Source organism: Abrus precatorius, unplaced genomic scaffold (assembly GCF_003935025.1).
Source record: "Abrus precatorius isolate BTA unplaced genomic scaffold, Abrus_2018 Scaffold3, whole genome shotgun sequence".
Lineage (NCBI taxonomy): Eukaryota > Viridiplantae > Streptophyta > Magnoliopsida > Fabales > Fabaceae > Abrus > Abrus precatorius.
In genome coordinates this window covers 17,980,608-18,004,985 of record NW_020874373.1, presented here as the reverse complement: position 1 = coordinate 18,004,985, position 24,378 = coordinate 17,980,608, and the positions used below count along the sequence as shown (strand labels likewise).

Here is a 24,378-nt window from a genome sequence, read left to right as displayed (position 1 = left end):
TTCCCTTTCCTAAAACCAATCCTTTTACTCTTCGTCCTCCCCCGATCTTAGATTTTCTTCTTTAAAAAATTTGTTCTCCTCTTTTCTCTTTTCAGATCCCTTAGAGAAACTTATTGCCTTTCTTCTAAAATTTTTAAAAACTAGGTGTCTCCTCTCCCAAACTTTTTTGCTTTCCTTCTCTGAAAAAGAAAAACCCCCTTCTTTCAAATTTTTTTACTTCCGATTTTATATTGGTTACATTTAGGGTTTTTGTAAAATACCAAAGGTCCAAAATTTTCCCTTTTTCATGCCTAGAACTGGTTTTTTCATGCCTAGAGCTTGTGTAGTGCATGCTTCTGTTTCCAGGAAGCAAAATTGTTTGTTTCAAAAAAAATTATTTTTTTATAAAACAAATTTATTATTTTATTTTTTATATTTTTTTAAAAAACAAATTCGAAGGCAAGAAAATTAGTTTTCATAGTATGTGATTTTTAAAAAAAATTATTCAATCTATAATTTGATATTTGATATGGTGATTTAATTGGAATTGTAAGAGAAGTCATTGAAGAGGCCACCTACGTATGGAGAGCTATTTAAAGAGCCACATACTCACAAAGGAGACAAAAATCTGTGGGTTGATACACAATCTCAGGCCACATATGTAAATCATCCTTATTCATACAGTAATGGTATTATTAGTGATTTATTAAATAGTTTTCCATATTAATATTTAATTATCTGAACTGAACTGTAGGATGACTATATTCAAAAGCTTGAGGAGGTGTCTTCTTAGGATTCAGAGTCAGTTAATGAGGATACTATGTGGTCACAGACAGTGGGTGACCTTTTTATAAATGTTGCATTTATGGCATGGGGGTCACTTTGTAGACTCAATGTTCCCTACATTTGTCACTGGAGATGCCCCTTCTCTTGCACCTGAGAAAGTGGAGGACATAGTCCACACTATGAAGAACTCTAGAAGCAGAATGAGGAGATGTAGAAGAACAAGGAAAGTACATAGAAGAAGAAGTGAGAAATGGAGAAGAAGATAAAGACGAAGGTGGCATCAAGGATGCAAAAGCAGGTATAGCAACAAATGCAGAAACAACATATGCAGATGCATGCATATTTTGAGCTTATGAGAGCAAACAGCTCCACACCTCTTCCTCCTCCTCCACCACCACCAATTTTCACCTCAATGCGTCATTCCTTTTCTGACTCCTCGTCTAAGATGGTGATGCTCCTTCAGATGATGATCATACTGATTATTCGTTATAAACACTTGTATTTTATTTTTAACTTTATTTATTTGAATGTTTATGTCTTCATTTGTAATTATATTTTTATTTTACATTTTATAAATAATTTCTGAATTTTTAGATTTAATTTTGTAATTTTTATTATGTTTATAAATTGTGATAATCAGGAATAGTCAGGAATACCTATGTCTATAAACAAAAAGTAACAAAAATAATAAAATATATCATAGACGAATTACAGATAGATTTTGCCGTCTGTATTTTACAGATAAATTTTTTCGTTTGTAACTTATAGATGAATTTTTTCTGTTTGTAATATACAAATAAATTTTTTTGTCTGTAACTTATAAACGGATAGTGCTTTTTAGGTGATCTCAAACCTTGCAATTCTTACTCCCCCCTCAAAAAAATCTTGGAACTTTTGGATCGTACATGGACAGTAGTTGGAGTCAGTGGCTCTCCTAGGGTTTCCTCATTTGGGATCCTGGGGAAGAGGATCAAGCTGGCCCTTGCGAACAGCTTGATGTACTATCTCCCTTCAACCCTTTGAGCAAAATGCGAGGATTCGATGAAAGGACATCAATTCAAATCCTGGATTTTCAAATTGAGAGCCCCTCCAATACCAAAAAGATTATGCATCATTCTCCGTTTGTAATTATTTACCGACGAAAATATAATAGATGATTTCGTTCTGTCTATAAATTTGTCTGTAATTTCAAAAATCGTCTGTAATAATATAAAAATCCGTCTATATATGCAGATTTTTTAGTAATGAGTGATAGTTCTTATATTCTGAAGTGGTAATGGACAGAGAAAGACTTGTGATGAAAATATGTTTTTGGTATATTGTGTGTTGGTGTGGTGAATTCAGAGAATTCACTATATATAGCTGAGAAAGGTTGGTAAAATTTCAACAGGTGTTACACATGCAGCTATAAAATATTTTTCACTAACTTGTTACTCTACATGTGTTAAGTGAGTGTTAGAGTAATTTTTAATATGGTGCAACATGTTTTCTAGTTCATTTGTATCCTGCCACTTAATGATAATAATGACTTAGACATACTAATTAAAAAATTATAGACTCAATTTAATTATTTTAGACAACTATTATCATAATTTTCTTATTCATACATTTTCTTGTCCTCTTTAACTTTTTTATTTTTAATTACTATCTTAATTATGATTATTTAAATATATTAATTAGATTATTCCATCATCCAAATTTCACGTTGAATAATATAGTATTCATTTTCTTCTGCTAAGAGATGATATACACCTATATTAAACTTTTAGAGTATACAAAATATATATTGATTATATAGCTATTTATTATTATTATTTTGGAATACCTTACATTCATTTTTTTTTATAAAATAATTCCACCTCAATTAATTATTTTAAAATTTGTAAAAATACGATTGAAGATAATAAAATTTTTAAATATTGTATTGTGATATAAAGAATTATATCAATTACACACAAAAATGTTATGAAAAGTTTTAATATATTTTATAAATGCATATACTTTTATTATTTTATTTAATATTTTAAAAAATATTGTTACAAATATTAGAAAAAGATAATACATATATATTATATTTTAATAAAATTATAAAATAAATAATAGTACTTTTATGTGTATAATATTTATTATAGTCTAAGATAAATATATTATTGAAATTTTAAAGTATTTTTTAATTATTTAAATATAATTTTATACCATTATGCAAATAAATATGTAATTATCAATCACATAATTTTTAAACAAAATATAATTCTATTTTTTTTTTCATTTTTTTGAAGTATTTATATTTTGAGAGAGAAGAAAATGATAGAAAACTAAAAGCTATATTTAAAAAATTTAATGAATAATGTGATAAAAATAAAAAAGAAATAAATTTTAATAAATATTTTAAAACGATAAAAATAGTAAATGTGATAGATTTTATCTTTTGAAACTAAAATATATTAATATTAATTATGTCAGTTATTACCAAATGATAAAGTCAGAATGCAAAGTGGTAAAAAAGTAAAATTCACATGACCGAATCGGTTGAACAACTCTTTCAATATACCATATAATTTGTTTAATTTTAATTTGAAACTTGATATATGTTAAATTAAAGATATTGTGTAATCTTTTTTTTATGAATATAGTTGTATTAAATAATTGAAAGAAAAATTTTATCATTTACAATAGTTTTACCCATCAACTAAAATTGTTTCTAATAATCTTGATCAATAAAAATTTGAATTTTTTTAAAAATTTAATATATTATATCAATAAAAATAATGTAACATAATTTTAATAATTTATTTCAATTTTTTCTCATTTTGAAGAATTATTAATAATAAATATTTATTATTATCTTTAATTTTTATTTATATATTTTTTATTCTAGTATTTTTTTTTTTCAGATATTTTAGTTTTGAAATAACGATACAACTCACCAGCAACTTACTAGTTTTTTTGTTTTGTTTTGACATCTAGTCACTAGTTATTATTGTTAATGGGATCAAACAATCAAACATGAGCCTGTGGTTTCACGAGGTCCCGATTCGAGTAATTCGGAAAAACCCACGTCCGTTACAATAAAAAACTAATAGCCCTCCTTTGTTGAATGCTGAAAATCAGAGAGACTGGAAATCTTATTTTTGTCAAAACCTAAAAAGTATAATGTGTTTTTATTTTATTATACCAACAGCCTAGCCCATTTTGGTTTTTTGGGTCAAGACTCTCAGCTCAGTGACCCAATACTCTGCCAAAAACTCTAAGCAGCTTGTTTTCAAAGTTTACCCTCAATTTTTTACTTTTTTTCTTTGTTTTTAATTTAATGATTTATTTTAAAATGTGTTTTTAACGACCCAATTCTATGATAAATACTTGTTAAAGTATTGCAATATTCCTTTTTTAGATATGATTCTTTTATTATTATTTTTTGTGTGTAAGTATTGTTAAACTTTCTCTTTAAGACTTTAATCTAATTATCTTTAACTGATAAAAGAAAAAATAACATTCAACTAACTGATGACATCCTACAGTGATACTCAACACTATTTGAAATAGACAAATGTTAATCAGTAGTGAAAAGTTTTTGTTAAAAAATATTGTTAATATTCCTTTTTTAATAACTTTTAAACTTATTAACATTTTTTAATAAAAATTATTTTTACTTTTTAAATTAGTGTCTTAACAGTAAACCAATATTATTAAGTAATCATATTTATTGGATTTTGTATCTGAATTGATGTTAAATCTACTCAAACATAAATTTATTTTAATATTATTAACTATTATTTTAACTTAAACACATCTTTGATTACAAAAGTCAGGACAAACACCTACTTTGTCAATCACTAACGTTCAAACTCACCTTTGGACTGTATATGCCTATAACTACCATATATTTAACTGATAGCACTAAAAATATCAATACTATCTTCTTTTTTTTAAGTTTTTGTTTGTTATTCAATTATTACACAGCTTAAACAAACACCTATTTTTTATTTTTTTTACTTAAACAGAGCATGATTTACAATATTGATATATGGGTAAAGAATAATTGTGATCACAGGCATATATATAGAGGTAGCAAAAGTCCGATTGTAGGTACCCGAAAGTTTAAGTGAGATGTACACAAAATGTAACTATCTAAGATTACAGTTGCAAATTGAGTAAGTTGCAGATATTCTAATTAAATGAAGAACCATTAATGATAATATAATTATACAATTTGATAGTTGGGTTTTCAACTATGTGGTCCTAGTTTGTTGAGCATGCCCAAGTGTAGATTCTGTCGGGTCTCAACATTTCATTATAAACTATAATAAATAAGCAACTAGTGGACATGGCAAGTTGATAGATATAATTCGATATACATATTCTTTATCCTAACCTGAACCTAATCTCCACATGACAATTACTATTCACTAACTCATCATCCCAAAGATTGCGGTGCCAAGTGAGTTAGTGGCAAGCCTAGTATGCTAGGCCAGGTTTAAGTCACAGACCCACGATTTTTTTAATTAGTTTTAGTCATGAAAAGCCACTTACTTGGCTAAAATTTTATTTTCTTTTTCCTTTTTTGCTAAACTCGTGAATTATTTCAGATGATCCTTAAATTTAATTTCGTAAAGAGGAAATTAGTTACAAACATTACATCAAAATAATGTTTGTAAGCGAAGCGTGAATTGAAATAGCGTTTAAGGATTGAAAACCTTGTTAATACATGAAATATTAGAAGACAGAACCAACATGAAGCCAAGTTGCAAGCGACAAAGATAAGCAGATAGATTCGAGCCTCCTTAAGCAATACAAAAACCTACGGTCCGTACAGCGGATGCTCCAAAATTTGGTATATAGACGTAGATAATGGTTTTCTTTTCCTATAAGTTTGATAGAATAAAGGAATTTAAGAGAAAAGAAATGTGCGAATGGAATCCCCAAAAAGTTGCATAGTTTTTATCTTGTACAGCTAAGCCAAGCTGCAAGCACGCATGGTTCTTTAGATTAGATTATTTCTGACTTTGGCACTTTGCTTTGGAATATAAAACCCAGATTCAGTTATGGCCTAGATGATAAAAGAATGAAATTCTAAATTCTGAATTCTAAATTATAAATTATAAATTCTAAAATTCTAAAATTCTAATTCCATTCTACCATTTTACAGCTCAAACATGGGTATGCTTGATGTTTTTTCTCAACGCTTTTTGAGGGGCAAATTGCCAATAACAAAGACACGTGTATGCCATTTGATGAAGATACTAACTTGTAAGTTATTAAATTTTAGAGTGACACCGACGCCTAAAAAAATCCAACCGGGAAAAGGAAAAGTGCACCGTCTTCAATTCCTCAAATATATTCTATCCTCGTCGATTTAAAATATCATTGACAACAAAATCAAGCTACAATAATATCATAAATATTCGTATATAAAAATTTTTAGATAAAATGATGATTTAAACAAATATGAGTAGAAAAGTTGGTAGGGGCGTGGTGGCATTATTTTGGTATGATAAGAGGGAACTCTCTTTTATTTGTTGGGACCCACAGCATCATGAAACGAATCAGTGGTAAATGGGCCATGGGCGGCTCTTAGGTCATCTTCACTCTCTCCCTTTATTCTGGGCCACTCCCAGACCCACTTTCTCTCTCTTCCTTCTTCTTTGTTTTCTTCAGACCCAATTTTTCTTTATTAGATAACAGATATCACAGTGCTTGTGCCTCCACGTATGGAATATCATGTGAGATGGCATCCTTCGTGGCAAACACATTGAATGGAATACATAGATATTTTTGTCACACCCTTCATTCATGTTACCATCCCATTATCATCATCATTCGTGAATGTTTGATTAGCATTAGTGTGTGTTTAGTAAAGTTGGTACTAAATTAACAAAATATTGAAATTCTAATTAAAAGTTAAAAATATTAAAATTCTAAAATTGAAAGCTAATAAGTTAGTTTATTGGATAAAATTAATTTATTAATATTTGATGACATAGAACGTATTTTATTATTTAACCTTACCCGAAATTATTTAACTTATATTTATTTTAAAAATAAATGTTACCTTTTTATTTTTAATGATTTCTTTTATAAATTGCTGGTATTTGATAATTTTATTGAATCCTGCTCATGAACATAAAAATATGTTGCTTTTAAAAGCAATGGAAGTTATAACAATTTTTTCTTACTTTTTTTGTGTTTTGTTTGTCATGTGTTTTTCTTACCATATCAATAACAAAAAAAAAATCAAATTTAATTAAGTAAACTTATATTTTATGCCAATTTAACATATTTATTTCTCAATTTTGAATTAAATTTTAAATATAATGACAATAATTACATTTTTATAATTTTATTTTTTATTAATTAATAAAGACAAATTATGTTATTAAAAAATTTAAATAAACTGTGATATAATTAAAATAATTAGTTCAATATTAAAACAATTATCGAAAAAAAATTATTTTACAATAATAAATAATGTATCAAGGGTTTGTGAAAACAAAAATGGGATAAAAAAGGAAAAAAATAGCAAGACTAAAATTGTAGAGAAAAAAGTCATGAGTTTATGAGCTCATACAATACTTCAGGTAGCATTCCAAAAAAATAAGAATAAAATAATAAAACAACAAGAATATTTACTAGTTTAAAAAAGATAATCGTTTGCATTACTGAACTAACGAGTTAGAACATATCAATGCAGATAACTAAAAGCAACTTCTCTAATAACACAGATGTAAGTGTTAACTAATGTCCTAAAAATATTAATTAAAAATTATATTAATTAATACTTTATCCGTTTATTAAATTTTAATATATAATATATTATTTAACAAATTAAAAAATAAAATTTATTAAATTATATGTCTATAAATATTTAAATTGTATAACATTTTACTCATATGATATAATAATATTATAAGAACTAATAATTTAATTAATAATTTTTTAAATTTTTTTATTTTATTAAATTTGACATTTAGTATTTTATATATATATATATATACCATTTTAAATTTTATATTAATAATATATAAAAATTAAATTCTTATAAAAGGTATTTAAATTTAATTGACTAATAATTTTTAATCTCTTCTAAAAATAAATCTTAATAAATTTACTTTATTTAATAACTTATTATAGACATTAAATTTTGTTAATTTAACTAAAAATTGAATGTTATCACTAAATACATTAAAATTATAAAATTTATACAATCTAAATAATAATTAATAATTTATTAGTTAATTTTATTTCAATAAACATTATATTCTTTAAAATATAAATAAATATTAATTATACAATAATATATTTGTTAATATTGAAATTATCTAAATTTTATATGTATAATTATTAAGATAATACGACGTAACTGAATGATTGTATGGCAAGACTGCTAATTTCTAGCTAATAAAACAGAAAGAGTATTAGACTCACGAGAGTGGAAAAATTATTGTAATAATTTTTTTCAACATTTTTAATTTACGATACTTCATTTTATAATAGAATAACCCAAGTTATAAGTTATAGATATAATACTCACCTAAAATCCAATTCTATTGATATTTAATCCAACATATTATTTATCTAAGTATGCCTAAAAATTAAGATTAAGTCCCCGAAAATTTTAAATAGTAATAATTAAATAACTTATTTGGTAGTAGAATTCCCAAATAGTTAGCTTAATGTGATGGGAAAACAAAATCATGTACTTTTTCCTTTATCTTCATTTACTTGTTCTTCTTTAAATAGATAGTCTTTTATGTTTCTTAGTCAAATTTGGAATAATTTTTGTTTGAGATGAACTAGTTTTTTCGATAAAAGAATTTGTACTAGATAAAACACATCAACTTTTTAATTAACTTTAGTGATGTTTGTCTGGTTTCAAAACCGTGCACTTCTCTAATGACAAGAACAAATAAAATAAAGGCTTCAACATGTTTGCACATTATTAGTATTTTAAGTTGGTCGTCTAGAAACGAAACAGCATAATTCCCATGTTGTATATATGATGGTGAATTTTATTTTTTTTTCGTTTACTTAATTTTCTAATCTTTTTAGTTCTTAATTTTTTGGTTTATTAGTTCATTTTAAACTTTCTACTGTTTTTCATCTATAAATTAAATATTCTATTAATAATTAAATTAAATAGTATAAGTAATATACTAATTAAAAAGTATATGATATTAAAAAACAATCCAGTAATTGTAAAACTAGTATAATAATAAGGATAAAAGCAAAAAAATAAAATAAAAAATCATTCAATTCAGTAAAGTGTAAGTTTATTAAATTAGCAAAAGATCCTTTCTATTGTTAAACACGTGTCTTTCTTTGAGGAGTTGAGATATAATCCGTACGTGAAATTGTTCCTTTGAAAAATTTTGAAAACCGTGACACCAAATAATGATTTATGTGGAGATATGGAATGAGGTATAAACTGAGCAAGATCTGGGGTAAGATTGTTGGCTTCTGAACATCACTCAAGGGTGGATATCCTAAATAAGTTGTGTGGGAAACACCACGTTTATAGTTTTTCTATCACTCTTTATCCATAAGTTTCCTTGGTCGACGTATTTATTGATAACGCAATCCGTGGTACTAGTAAATGCCAATGTAGTGTTGCTGTTGCTAACACTTGCACTGAACCTTTACTACAATGAAAGCTCTCTCGGCACCTCCAACTAGGCCTATATATGATTTGGACCCTACACAAGATCCATATCCAACTGTGCCCCCTCTCTACGGCATAATACTATTCAATCGTCGTTCCTCATTTATTGCGCCTAACAAATAACAGTGAATCTTTCAAAATTTAGTAACCCAAGCACGCACTGAGATTACTTTAAATATTTGAATGTTTATGCATTTTAATCACGTTTTTAGTTTTGCTATTTAGAAAAGAAAACGCAATAGGGACTGGTGGGATTGGAGAAAACGGAGGGGTAAAAATAGAAAAGGCAAAACAGCGGACCAAGTTGAACGGGTGACGTGGCATAGGTGACGTCATCTATCGGAATCGTGAGAAAACCCAACCCTCCCTTGGTACGGAGAATATAACCACGTAGCCCCACTTTGGCGAATCATGAATGGACACGTCACATGGGAATCAAAACGAGCCGTTTCATTCACGGTGTTCACACTCCACAGCAGTAGTAGCAGCCTTGTTAAAAGTTGAAAACCCAAAATGGATTCAAAGTGCCCCTGTCCTACCTCCCTTTTCTCTCTCTCTCTCTCTCTCTCTCCCTGGTTGTTGGAGTTCCTGTCCTGTTGTTGTGTTGTGCTTTGTTGTGTGTCCTTAATTTCTTCAACCTTCTCCACATTTAATATTACACAAGTACTAATCACTCGGTCTTGTGCATTTCTATTTCTCACTCTCTTCATATGGATGATGAATATGCTAAGCTTATTAGGAGGATGAACCCACCCAGGTCAGTTTCCTTCTTTGCCTTCCCTCTAATTTCTCACTTATTCTTCTTCTTTCATCCAACTTCCCATGCTTTAAATCACATGGGGTTTATTGCCACCAATTGTTCCAAATTTTTGCATCACAAAGTTTTTTGTTTTTTGGTATTTTGATTTTTGGAGGTTGTAATCAAGTGGGGCGTCAAATTGAACCTCTTTTTTGCAGTTCGGAGTTTTCAATTTTCCCACTGATAGGGCAGTTCCTTGCTTGATTCTTCTTTTCTTTAGTTAAGTAAGCCATATACATACATACATATATACAAACACACATGTACACTTACATAAAGATATAGATATGTCCCAAAAGTTTTTTTTTTGTCTAAGAAAAAAATATACGTTTTGGTAAATTTGTTTTTCGGGGACGTTCGAATTTCCTCTGTCATGTTTGTCTTACGTTTTTGGCTTATAAGATGTGTTTTGGTGGGATATTTACCTGCAATTGGATCTGATAATCATTATTTCTATGTACGAATTCTTGTGTCTATAAGCTTGCGAGCATAAGAGTGGTGTTGTTTTGTCTAATTAACTAGCTTCTTGCCACGCAGGGTTGTGATAGACAACAATGCCTGTGAACACGCCACGGTTATTCAGGTAAAGCCGGTGTTTTCTTCTGTTTAGGTTTCACAAAATTTGAGTTGACAACAAGAAAGATTCTTTTTTTTTTCCTTCAATTTTCTAATGATGGGATGTTATAGAATCTTTGTGTGCATTTTTCCTTTTCTATTGATGTAAAAGACAAACTTGTTTCCAAGTTAATTTCCTTTTTTTTTTCTTAAGAAAAAAAATTCAACCATCTACCTTTTTTCTCTTTTGCAGGTTGACAGTGTCAACAAACATGGGATTCTCCTGGATGTTGTACAAGTTATTTCAGATATGAACCTTGTAATAACAAAGGCCTACATCTCCTCCGATGGAGTGTGGTTCATGGATGGTAACTTCTCTTCTTCACTAGTGGCAGGCTATTGTGGGGGAAAGGACTATAAGCATTTTTATCATAGTTATTTTCATAATAATCTTTGCTTCTGATCCTGGTATTAATTTGATTTTTTTTCAGTATTTAATGTGATTGATCATAATGGAAACAAAATCAGAGACAAGGAAGTCATTGATTATATTCAAAGGGTAAGAGTTTGTTTGCTTGCATTTCCTAAACTTCTTTAATTGAAGCTTACTTTTATTTCTCTGTGTCTGTAGAATAGAAGGGTCCCCCCCCTCCTCTTTTTTTTTTTTTTTCTTTTTTTCTCGCTGGAAATCCTCAGGTTAAGTAAGCAGGACACGTTTGTTAGAATACACTGATTTTAATTTGGTTCTTTTAACAACACGATGATGATACAGAATTCAAAATCATTTTACCCTCATCTTCTGCTTGCTGATTGCACTAGCTAGATATGAGCTGGTTTGCCAAGGCTAAATGGAGGAAGAATAGCTCATTCATAATTGATGTTGAATTATTTCACTAACTACTTATTTTAGTTATCAAAATTCTGCTGGTTCCTGTGTGCTTCCAGCAAAGGTTGTATGAATCTGCTGGGTCAGTCTGGTGGATAAACATAAACTGTTTCAGGTGTCTGTGCTGAAAGATGTTAGACTTGTTTTATCACCGTCATGCTGTTTTATTTAGTAGTATAGTGAACATAGGATGATGTAAAGCAACACAAAATCCTTTCAGAAATTTTAAGTTCTGGAAAATTGTGAAGACTTGATCTTAGTAAATACCTTAGTGCACATATAAGTTATTCATTCTGGTGCGATTAATCCTGATGGTTTGTCTTCCAAAACTGTCATACTCCTGAAGTTTTGTTCATTTTCATACTGCATCATGATGCCTAAGCTACATCCATTAAGATATGAATGTCATCTTTGTTTGAGTGATCTGTGAATCTTATTATGCTAAACTTGTGAGAATAATTTGTAGTCCCTGTATGATAGACTGTCGAAAAAGCTTGTGGTATCTGATTCTTCTATCATTCAAATGTTGTAGAGACTTGAAAACAATCCCAGCTTTGTGCCATCATTGAGAGAGTCTGTTGGGGTTGTACCTACTGAAGAGCACACTGTTATTGAACTTACGGGCACTGACAGGCCTGGGTTACTATCTGAAATCTGTGCAGTTCTCGCAGACCTTCACTGTAATGTGGTGACTGCTGAGATATGGACACATAATACTAGGGCTGCGGCTGTAGTCCATGTGACAGATGATTCCAGTGGGTGTGCCATCAAGGATCCATCGCGCCTTTCTTCAATAAGGGATTTGCTTTGTAATGTCCTTAGGGGCAGTGATGATCCAAAGACAGCAAGAACAACACTTTCACCCCCTGGAGTAACAAATAGGGACAGAAGATTACATCAGATTATGTTTGCTGACAGGGACTATGAAAGGGTTGAAAAAGCAGGAAAAGGGGGACTCAGAGATAGCGATGAACGCCCATTTCCTCATGTAACCGTCTTAGATTGTGTTGAGAAAGATTACACTGTGGTTACCATGAGAGCAAAAGATCGATCAAAATTGTTGTTCGATATTGTCTGCACTTTAACTGACATGCAGTATGTAGTTTTTCATGGGGTTGTCCAGACAATAAGGACAGAAGCTTATCAGGTTAGCCAACCTTTTGCTTTTTGATGAAACTCTAAGAAATGATAGTTCACCTTTATTAGTGCTGGGTATGTTGTACTTGTAATTGCAGCTACACTCAAATATAAATATTTTTGACTAGTAAATACTTTTCCAGTTGAATTATATGGATCGTATATGATTACAAAAGCTGATTGATACATCAAATCTATACTTTGAGTTTCATTTGGTCAGCATGGATTTGTCTTACCATGTGTTGACAATTTCCTGCATAGATTTTTCTCATTAAGAATTTCTTTATCTAGGAGTTTTATATTCGACATGTCGATGGCTTTCCCATAAGTTCAGAGGCTGAGCGAGAACGACTTGTGCAGTGTCTTGAAGCAGCAATTGAAAGGCGGGCATCTGAGGTATAATAACAACCCACAGATGGAAGCTCCACTCGTTAACTACTTTTCTTCAATGGTGTGCTAAGATGTGTTTGCATGCAGGGAATGGAGCTGGAGTTGCGCACAGATGATCGTGTAGGACTCCTCTCAGATATCACAAGAATATTTCGAGAGAACAGTTTATGCATCAAAAGAGCAGAAATATCAACAGAAGATGGAAAGGCTAAAGATACTTTTTATGTCACAGATGTGACTGGTAACCCAGTTGACCCTAAGATTATAGATTCAATTCGCAGACAGATTGGTGACAAGGTACTGCAAGTAAAACATAACTCTAATCTGTCACCAAAGGCCCCTCAATCAACAACAATTGGATTTCTCTTAGGAAATTTTTTCAAAGCTCGATCTTTTCAGAATTTTAAGTTGATCAGATCTTATTCTTAAGGCCTCTTTTGTATATTCTCAGCATTTTCATCTTGTTTCAAGGCAAACAGCAATGTATGTGAAAGAAATTGTATATATCATCTTCCCCTCTCAGCACAGGGGCTTGGAATTCACAGTGTAAGTAGAAAGCTTAAACACCTATGTATATAGTTTAGTGTAAATAGTTGTGCTCAGTAGCATGCTCCCTAGGTTGTACATGGAGTACGAAGTCTTTTTAGATGATGAAGTCCAAAAACGTAGTAAGTAGTACTTTTAGGTTTGGGTATGTATATGAAATTGAATGCAAAAGATGTAATTGTATGTATAATTGTCCATCACCGTTCCTTTTTCTCTCTTTTCAGACTTACCCTGTCCCTGCACTAAGCAATGGTGTAAATTTGCTGCATTCATATCGAAAGCAAGGTTAATGAAATAAAGAAATAATCTTTCTGTTAACATCATGCAATTGAAGGAAATAATTTCCCTGAAAATCATAGAATGTGTATTTGAAGATGAAATTGGTGATGTGTTGAAACCAATTGTTTCCCATAGCCTCTCTTCTCTAACTCCTGTTGGTACGCATGTTTCTTTTTGGACGAGTATGACAATTATTACCACCATCTCTGCATATACTACATTAATTTGTATTTTGTTCTCTTTCAAATGCTAAAAGATCATGCTTAGTAGAAGTTATGGTTCCTTTTCCTTCCTTGAGCCTAATGAGAAACCTTTGTGTGATTGAACATGAAGCTCAAGAATCAAAGGATTTGGAGCAAATACTAGTTGAGTAAGCTACTTTTGCACATTTTCTTTTTGGCTATGAAGCAATCTTTTATACTTGGGCTCCAATTTGCCAATGAGTTTGTCCCATTACTCTTCTTGATCAGCCAGTCAATCTTAGGAAATGATCTATTATCAAGACGTATATCACCAAGTTCCAATGATTTTTGTCTCATCTTGTGTGCACATGGAAGACCTATTGTATGAACTTTACATATTATTGAAAGACTCCGAAAATGCTAATTCATATTGTTTGAAGGCTCCTCCTTCGCAATTAATCAAAGCTCTGAACTTTTCAAGCGAAGTTAATATTTGTCGTGGAGATCAGGTACACCGAACATGGTCATTTCTTTTATCTATCCAATTTCTTCTAGTGAAAAGCGATGTGCATAAGGATGTTTTGAAATGTCACTTGATATTTCATGATTGTGATACTTTTTTTTATCTCGACTCTCCAAGTACTTTCTTTTTTCCTCATCCCACAAATCTTAAATGGACGATTTGTGAGACAATACAATATTTTTCTCTTCCTTTGTGCTAAGGGAACATTAAACCTATCCCTCGAAGTGACCCCCTACTACATCCAATAGGGACATACCTATCTTTCTTAGATTTCTTCATTGTTGTTATGCATCCTATTGAAAAAGCAACGCCATGAACAGTCTCAAGTTCTTCTCGGTTATGATCAGCTTTATTTACAAGTTGGTCACAAGACTTTCTGAATAATCGATAACTATATGGAATATATTAAGATTGTTAAATTAATAAAATTAGCATGCCAAGTAAAAAAAAATGCACAGAAGCATAACAATAAAAACTCCTTAGATTTTTAGTTTCAAAGGAAAAAGGGCAAAAACTTTGTTTGATTATATAACTCCTGTTTGAAAGTTTTTATTCATAGTTAGAGTTTTTATAGACCTTTCAAAAATCTATAAATTCATGAATTTAAGTTAATCCAAATTGGAATATATATATTTTTTAATCCTCCTTTCTTTTCTTTTTTTTATCTTTTCTTCTCTTTTATCCCTCAAATCCTTAATGTATAAATGAGTTCATCTCAACTTTAAAATAATCTTTAATGTGATGTTGCTCACTCTAATTTTTCATTCTTCTTAAACAATACAATAATTTTGATTTTAAAGTTTAATAAAAAGTAATTTAAAGAGTCGTAACTAAAACAATTTTTAATTAAGATATTTTAAACAATAAATATAAAAACAGTTTACAGGAAAAACTGATAATAGATAAAAAGACGCGTAACTACACAATGTTAGTTGAATTAGTTTTTGAGATTTTCAAATGAATTTATTAATTCTTAATTTTATCAAACATAGATTGTCCAACTAACATTTTAATATTTGTTGTTAAGTAGCAACTAAGATCACAAAAAACTTATTTCACACAATTTCAAGACTAATTTGACTGATTTTCATCAATACTGTTATGCTATTTTTGATATTTTATTCCTCTTTTTTTTCACCCACAATGTTTCTATCACTTGACCTTTCTCACCCTTCCCTCTACTATTTCACCCTTCTCAAAAAACCCTTTTATCCTTCCTCTCCTGATTATTTCTCCTATCTTGAAATACACTAAATGCAAGTTGTAGGAGAGTAATGGTAACGAAAAGTTATAGATAAGGAACGTGCAGATTTAGAAAAGGAGAGAAAGAAAAATAGTGTATGGTTGGTGATATCTTATATTTACTTAGCTTCACCTATAGGACGCAACAACTGTATAAACATGGATCATCATTAAAATTTAGTGGGACAGAGGGAGTTCTTCTTTAGGGACAAAAATAATGGTCGTTTTAGTAACAATAGAAGTAGTAGATTCAATAAATGGTCTATTATAACGACAATAATGGAAATTGGTCAGATTCATTTATAAAATTATATAACATATTTTGGTATTGTATCATTTGATGACAAAAGTTAACATTATTATGAAAAGGTTAATTAAACTAAAATGTATGAATTGGACAAAGTAAAAAATTAACAAGCTTATTTAAAAATTTCTCGGATTAGATTACACAATCGGAAGGGCATCTTTTTTATGTTAAACAATAAAAAGACGTGGTTTTATTCTTTTAAAAAAAATGGAAACTCGTGAAAATCCTTAACTTTTGTTCCTAATTCATGTCCCAAGCTCCCATAGAGCGAGTTCCCTGTGTGCACCCATTCTTTCGTTTGCGCCTGCGTTTGGACGTCTGCATCCCTTCCGGGTTGCTGCATTCGCGTTTGCGTTGCTGTAATCGGTTGTGTTGTTGTTACTGCTCATTAGACTGAGTTCGTCTCCATTTTCGCTTGTAATAATATTGTTGTATTCTATTATGTTGTTGCTGCACCTTCTGTTGTCACTGTTCCAATTCCATGTTTACTATGCTGCTTACTGATTTTTAAGGTTAATTTCATGGCATTAAAATCAGTTTTTTTGACTTGTTACCAGTCTTTTATCAATTGCTAAATACATGCCTTTGATTTATGTATTTACTAACTTAGAGAAGCATTGAAATTGGTAGGTTTAGTATACACCGGTTCAACTAGTAACTCCCTGGTTCCTCCTCCGCTTTGTGTCTTGCTACTTGTATATTCTGAATCACCAATTTAGAACTTATATTATCGTTTGCCATGCCATGCCTTTACACGTATGAATTAAATTGGGAAAATCATGTGGGTGATATATTGATGATGATAGTTATGTAGTTTGAAGCAAAAAGCCAATCTTTAAGTATGAATTGGGGACAATGACACAATAGTGTTGTCAGTTATTATATATTATTCATAGAATAGAATAAGCTACTTGTAGTAATGAGTAGGGAATTTTTAGTCGTACAATTAAATATTGAGGACAATGTGTTGCTCTTGGTAGGTATAATGAGCTTGTACTCTGAGTTGAAGCTTGTGCATGTAGGAGTAACGGGGAATGAGAGATTATACAAGGAAACAGAAGAAGGGGAAACAAAGTGTGATTGTGATGAAAGGTGCAGCAATTGATTTGGCTATAGGACTAAGCAGGGCAGTGATCTCGGCCTCAAAGAAGAACGGAAGGCGTTGTTCATGGGGTCCTCATGTGGAGGAGACGCTCCACAGGTTGGGTTGGCGTCAACACTTGACCCCATCATTGGTGGCCAATGTCATAGACCCTTTCCTCCTCACACAGCACTCCCTTGCTTTGGGCTTCTTCAATTGGGCCTCTCAGCAACCTGGTTTCACACACTCCCCTTTCACCTTCCACTCCATCCTAAAATCTCTATCTCGCACCCACCACTTCACTGTCATTCATTCCCTCCTCAAACAGGCCAAAGCTCTCAACTTTTCCATTCACCATTCCCTTTTAAGCTCCATTATAGCATCCCACATTGCTTGTAACCATGCTTGTGAAGCCTTTTCCCTCTTCAACAGTGTTGGTCCTCATTGCGCTCAAATTGGGGGGCCCACGTGTAACTCGCTCTTGGCTGCCCTTGCTTCTGATGGGTACTTGGATAGTGCTGGCAAGGTGTTTGATGAAATGAATGAGAGGGGTGTTCCTTTCAGTACGCTGGGTTTTGGGGTGTTTGTTTGGAGGGTTTGTAGAGAGGGTGATTTGGAGAAAGTGTTGAGTTTGTTAGGTGAGGTTAGGGAATGTGGTTCTGGGATTAATGGTTCTGTTGTGGCAGTTTTGGTTGTCCATGGGTTGTGTCATGCATCTAAGGTATCAGAGGCTTTGTTGATGTTGGATGAATTAAGGAGTAGGGGCTGGAAACCTGATTTCATGGCTTACTGGGTTGTTGCAGCAGCATTCCGGTCAATGGGAAATGTGGCTGATGAGGTCAAGGTTTTGAAGAAGAAGAGGAAGTTAGGGGTGGCTCCCAGAAGCAGTGATTACAGGGATTTGATACTTGGCTTGGTCTCAGAGAGACGGATTTCTGAGGCAAAAGAACTTGGGGAGGTAATAGTTGGTGGTAAGTTTCCTGTTGAAGATGATGTTCTTAATGCGTTGATAGGATCGGTGTCAAGTGTTGATCCTGGTGCAGCAATTGTGTTTTTCAATTTCTTGGTTGAGAAAGAGAGGTACCCAACTATTTTGACTCTGAGCAATTTGAGTAGGAACCTGTGTAGGTATGGCAAGACTGATGAATTATGGGAGGTGTTTCAATTTTTGAATTCTCAAAACTACTTCAAGGATGTGGAGGGTTACAATGTGATGGTGTCGTACTTGTGCAAAGCTGGGAGAGTGAAAGAAGGCTATGCTGTTCTCCAGGAGATGAAGAAGAAAGGGTTCAGCCCTAATGTCTCATCATATAATTATGTAATGGAAGCGTGTTGTAAGGAAGATCTATTGCGTCCTGCAAGGAAGCTTTGGGATGAAATGTTTTCAAGTGGCTGTTGTGGGAACTTGAAAACATACAACATTCTCATACAAAAATTTTCTGAAGTGGGACAAGCTGACGAGGCTCAAATGCTCTTTTACCGCATGCTAGACAAGGGGGTGATACCTGATGTTACAAGTTACACTTTTCTCCTTGAAGGGCTCTGCCAAGAAGACAGGCTTGAAGTAGCTTTTGAGCTCTTTAACAAGTCTGTCAAACAGGACATTGTCCTTGCAAGAGACATATTGAGCTCGTTCATATCATCACTCTGTAGGAAAGGTACTATTCACTTAATCAAATATTAACTAGTTGCAAATGCCTGTTGCTGTCTCGTGTAATTTTTTAACATGATTGTGTTGTATGTTTCCCATGCAGGTCACTTTACGGCTGCATCCAAATTACTTTGCAATCTCAATCATATAGCACATGCAGAATCCCATGTAATTTTGTTGAAATGTTTGGCAGATGCGCAAGAGCTTCCAATTGCCATTGAACACTTGAAGTGGGTTCAGGAAAAGTCACCTTCTATACTACAAGATACATGTACTGGACTTTTGGCTTCACTTTCTTCTGCTAAATGCCCAGAGCCAATATTACAGTTTCTTCAAAGAATACAATGTGTTTGATTTCCCATACTTCGAAGGATATGTGCCACCAATTATTACAATCTGAGAAAGCTATTGGATTTGGCTGCCATTGGATCAGTTTACGTGCAACTTAGTTGACTAAACCTGTAGTGTAAGTGCATTTTAAAAAGATTGTTTTAAGAGAATGTCAACTTAATAAATTTAAATATTACTAGAGATTACAACTGCTACAACCAGTCAAATATGACACCTAACATATCAGCAGTATTAGGAATATAAAGAAAAGCAGGAACATATTGAAAAATCTCCAATCACTCAGCAATGGCTATGGAGCATGATCCAGGGGAACATCGTCAGTGCTCCTAATGAGTTAGGCTCCATCCATGGACCACCAACTTATACCAGCAGTTTATTTTTTTATCCAATGGAGCAGTCGAAATTTATGATGGATGTGCGGGGAAACCAAGTGACTTTCATAGGCAAACAAATATCCCATGCCTCTAGAGCACTCAAACTCGTGTCATCTTCACCACAGCGATCCACCTGGAAACTTGGTGAATCAACTCACTGCCTTTCGCCCATTGACCCTGGAAACAAGGTATTTCTATTTAACGGATTTCATCTCCATCCTCAAAAAGTTTCTTTCATCTTTTTTTAGTGACTGTTGCTTTTAATTTTTGTGGGTGTTCCTTTGTCTTCATTGATCTGTTTCTATTTTTAGAATTTGATATCTGTTGAGAATTGGTTCTATGTTCACATGATTATTTTCTCTTGGGATTCTAAAATCCCTTGTTCATTCAACTTTTTAGAGTTTTCCACACATCAGAAAGAAGGTGGTAGGGGCTGAATCTGATCATTAGAGAGATATCCTGATAGAATATCTGTAAGATTGTACTCAGTATAGATACACTGTATCCATGTTTTTTCTTTCTTAAAGCACTCATATACTATGCATAAAATGCTGGTGCTAGTGGTGATTAAGATTAGCTCTTCTTTGTTTTGGCGTAGGAAAATAAATTTTTGCACTTTCTAATGTAAAACACATTCCAATGTAAATCTATGTCTGAGATTAATTTAGACACATTTCAATCGGGGTCAATGGTTTCAAATTAATTCTATCACTGACAATTTTACCAACTTTAAAATAAACAAACCCTTAATTTGTGCTATTATTGAATCTATGAAGCATGGTTGTAAACTTTTTGTAGCCACATCATAACTTCATTTGTTCAAGTGTGGAAACAGAATATCAAGCCATAACCTTAACTATATGTGAACTTATCTAATTGAAACAATTGCTCAAAGTATTGAGATTTAACAAGATTATAAAAATGATACTCATATGTGATAATCAGACAACCTTTCATATTGTCTCAAATTCAGTGGTCTATTAAAAAACAAAGTATATTGAGATAGATTGTCATAAGAGAAAATCTATCTGGAGATATCACTACTAGCTTTGTCAATTCAAATGATTAGTTGATAGATATTTTTACCAAATCATTGAAAGGTCCTTGTATTAGTTATATGTATGATAAGCTTGGTGCATATAACCTCAATGCTTCAGCCGAGGGAGACAGGAAAGTATATATAATTATAGTAATGGAAAAGTATATCTTCCTAATTATGTTAATTAGGTAATTTAATATTCTATAAATGTTCTAGAATTATTACTGTTATCAATATAAATATAAATATATATTTTGTTGTATAGTTATAAAGTAAACACACGGATTCATCTACATGTTCTCTCACTTTTTTCTCTTTCAACAAATCCAAACATACTCAATGTTCTATTCTTTTTATCAGTCCATGCACCGAACATACAGTCAAAGTTCACCCGTTCTTCCTCCCAAGACTTCCATCATTTCTTTTGTTAACTCAACTTTCTTTTAAGTAATGGAATTCTTATCTCAAATAGTTTTTTGGTGTCTTTAGGTGTGGACCATAGTTTCCAATTGCCTCAATCATCAACTTGAAGCTTTAGACCGCATAACATTGGAAGAGATTGAATTTCCATAAAAACACATAACAATGTATTGAATTGTTGTAGTTCTTGCTTCATCACAAGCATTATTAATGCTTGTTTTCCTTTTAGCCCTTCCCAATTTAATCGATGACTCTGGATTCTTAAGGATAAACAAATCCAAAAGACCTTTGATATTTTTTCCCTTTATGGCAGCAGAAGGAAAAGCAGCAGCTACAGCACCATCACTATCTTGAACTGTAGGTCGTTTTGTAGCTCTAATGAGCTGTTTTTCTTCAATCTCTTCTTCATCTTTCTTCAACTCAGCATCAATTTTGGCCTTTTTTTTGCTGGAATGCTTCAATGAGTTGCTTCTTAATTTCCAATGAATTTTCTTACAAGGACCTACATCTCGCCTTATTCCCATTTGGTGCTTTTTGCTCTAGTAACACCTCTAGTAGTTGTTTTTTTCACAAAAATCACAAGTTACCCTCTTTTTTACATTAATATCTTTCAAACTATTCCATTGCCTTTCAATATCAAGATTTTCGCCAACGAGCTTTACCAAGGCACAAGTGGAGGTAGACGAACCATCACCTTTTGAGGTTGCTAGGATAATACCATGGCTGGAGAATGATGGAAAAGAGAAGATGACAAAGGTAAGAAGATGTAGAGAGAGTAAGAAACAGAGCACTGTTGAAGAAGAAAAATTGGAAATAGACACCCCCAGAGTGGGAAACAAAGCACTGCTGAAGAAGAAAAACAGAAAATAGACGCCGGAAAAGAGTCTCCTCCACTCATAGTTGCTGGAAAATGGCCAGAAAGAATGTCGTCTTCAACAAAAATGGTGAAGAAGAAGAAGCAGTCTTCGGAGAAGAAAAAACAGAGCAGGAGAAACTTGCTCGAGAAGGGGTAGGTAGGTACCGTGTAGAAGCTTGCGCAAGAATGGAAAAATTCAAAGTTGAAGTGTGATTCAAAAGTCTATTTTGCCCTTAAAAAAGGCCCAAGACGACACTGTAGTAGGGACAGAATCGGACTTTCATTCCCTTCTCCATCACACTGTGATATCCCGCAGCAAAACGGCAATTTCGTCTGCGATTCCAAAAATGCTCTGCTACGACCACTCTATCATGTTTGACTGCCACCCCACGGCAGCATGATAGTGCCTCTATCGCATGCGATTGACAACAACGTTATGTAGATACTGCCCAAGAAGCTATAAGAAACATAAACGAGTTTTTGATACATTATTTCTCACTTAACCTTACTATAAACAAATTATATTCTTTTATACGTTATTTCTCACTTAAGCTTAGTAGAGACTAATTTTGTTTCCATGAATTATGAGAAATTTGGACACTATCCAACTTTCAAAAGAAATGTCACACACAAAATAGAAAAAAAAATAAAAAAATACACATTTGAGATAATTAACTGCCAAGTGTCATTCCATTCATGACAAAGAGCAGAAGAACGAGCAGAATGAAGCATATTCACAAAACATCCTCATTATTTTATTTTATATTGCAAATTGTGACATAAATTATATAAAAAAAAGTAATTAAAGTAAATATTTTTATTTTTATGGTTGAAAGAGTTGGAGAAAGGTCGAACTTTGATTTTCTATTATTAATTTTTATGAAAACTTGAAAGTATTTAAAATTTTTAAAGAAAATATTTTATAAAATTTAAATTTATAAAAAGAATAAAAACTAAAACTTTTTTTTCTTTTTTCTTTTAAGAATTTACTCAGTCTATAATACATATATGTAAACTTGAAACATAAACAATACTATCTGACAGAGTAAATTTCTATTTAAAATATTATAAACTACAGCTAAAATAACTAACTATCAACATTAAAAATATATTTTGAATTACCTTTTATAATAAAATACCAAAGTATTATAATCATTCAAAATTGATATAAAAATTACATAACTCTGTCAATTTAAACTAGAAGTTTATTAAAATATTATAATTTTAAATAATTTAAATTCTACACAGTAGTCTTTTCTTCCAATGTAACAAGGCTATGATCTTAGAATGAATCAATCTTCCTTTTATTCTCTTCAATTTTGTCTCTTGAAAATAATTAGTAAGGGTGAGTATTTTTTGTCTCACTAAATTTCTTATTTGATAGAATAATTTAAATGAAATTAAAAATATTATCTAACACACACACATATAATAATAATAATAATACATAGATCATACCAATGATTATTGTAGCAAAGCACATATACGAAGTAAATCACATTTCTAAAATTTATAACATACATTTTTACACTAATCTGTATGTCATAATACATGTATTATATCACATCAATCAATATGTCACAATACATGTGTCTTAATCACAATTGTCGATGTATTACAACACATATATCATAATAACATCAATTGATATGTTACAATGCATATATTATAATCACAATTTCTATACTACTTCACATTTGTCACACTTTCATAATTATTGCCCCTGGAATCCCTTAAAGTCTTCATAGTATAGATAGTTATTGGTTAGTCGCTGCACACGGATACATTGTGTGTCAACGCAACCACTTTTAGCAAAAGTGTGGTTAGGGGTTTAGGTTAGAAAATGAGTGAAGCTTATGGTGTTTTTTCCCTCTAGTTTCATTAATTATGCGCATTCAAAGAAAAGCATCCACCACCCACATTTTTTCCAGATTTTCAAAATCGTCCCGTCTTTCACGTCCCTAGTGTATCTTTGTAACTATCTATACTTATTTTCAACATTTCTCATTTCATTTTTACATACTATTCATAGATCAGCGTGTCATAATATGTGAGTTATGATTATATAAATCAATGTACTATAATACATATATTATAAGTACTCATTTAGATGTATTACAATACATGTATCATAATCACACCTATCAATTGGTTATGACTCACATATTATAATTATGCATTTGAAAATTCTATGGTGATGTTATATTATTCACTTTTGTACATAATACTTTTTCTCCATCCAAGGACATTCAAACATTTTTCATCAATAATATGAATCTACGAATTACAACATACCTTAGCTATCATACAACATTCATATTTATTATATCATCTAATAC

General features: G+C 31.6%; 2 protein-coding genes across 4 annotated transcripts; both read left to right on the top strand.

The window, feature by feature from the left end:
* The first annotated feature begins 9,942 nt into the window (after positions 1-9,942).
* On the top strand, positions 9,943-14,048 carry LOC113861322 (ACT domain-containing protein ACR6-like). The gene is made up of 7 exons (XM_027494069.1): positions 9,943-10,178; positions 10,758-10,803; positions 11,029-11,143; positions 11,267-11,334; positions 12,194-12,808; positions 13,090-13,194; positions 13,276-14,048. The coding sequence occupies exons 1-7, from the start codon at positions 10,132-10,134 to the stop codon at positions 13,615-13,617; spliced, it is 1,338 nt and encodes a 445-aa protein (XP_027349870.1). The 5' UTR covers positions 9,943-10,131; the 3' UTR covers positions 13,618-14,048.
* Positions 14,049-16,470: 2,422 nt separating this feature from the next.
* On the top strand, positions 16,471-22,664 carry LOC113862875 (pentatricopeptide repeat-containing protein At5g14080). Of its 3 annotated transcripts, XR_003504497.1 has the most exons (4): positions 16,475-16,664; positions 17,248-19,006; positions 19,103-19,912; positions 20,124-20,434. XR_003504497.1 is itself a non-coding variant. In XM_027496146.1 (3 exons), the coding sequence occupies exons 2-3, from the start codon at positions 17,302-17,304 to the stop codon at positions 19,351-19,353; spliced, it is 1,956 nt and encodes a 651-aa protein (XP_027351947.1). In that variant the 5' UTR covers positions 16,471-16,664; positions 17,248-17,301; the 3' UTR covers positions 19,354-22,664. The 3 variants fall into 3 exon arrangements, 2 of the variants coding, with proteins under 2 accessions (XP_027351947.1, XP_027351948.1); XM_027496146.1 differs by having other exon boundaries at positions 16,471-16,664; positions 19,103-22,664; XM_027496147.1 differs by having other exon boundaries at positions 16,532-19,006; positions 19,103-22,664.
* Positions 22,665-24,378: the final 1,714 nt, after the last annotated feature.

Bases quoted from the DNA above. Each gene is read 5' to 3' on its own strand.
- LOC113861322 (XM_027494069.1), top strand. From the start codon at position 10,132: ATGGATGATGAATATGCTAAGCTTATTAGGAGGATGAACCCACCCAG. The intron at 10,179-10,757 runs GTCAGTTTCCTT...CTTGCCACGCAG, and splicing joins AGGAGGATGAACCCACCCAG to GGTTGTGATAGACAACAATG. The intron at 13,195-13,275 runs GTATAATAACAA...GTTTGCATGCAG, and splicing joins TTGAAAGGCGGGCATCTGAG to GGAATGGAGCTGGAGTTGCG.
- LOC113862875 (XM_027496146.1), top strand. From the start codon at position 17,302: ATGAGAGATTATACAAGGAAACAGAAGAAGGGGAAACAAAGTGTGATT. The intron at 19,007-19,102 runs GTACTATTCACT...TTTCCCATGCAG, and splicing joins ATCATCACTCTGTAGGAAAG to GTCACTTTACGGCTGCATCC.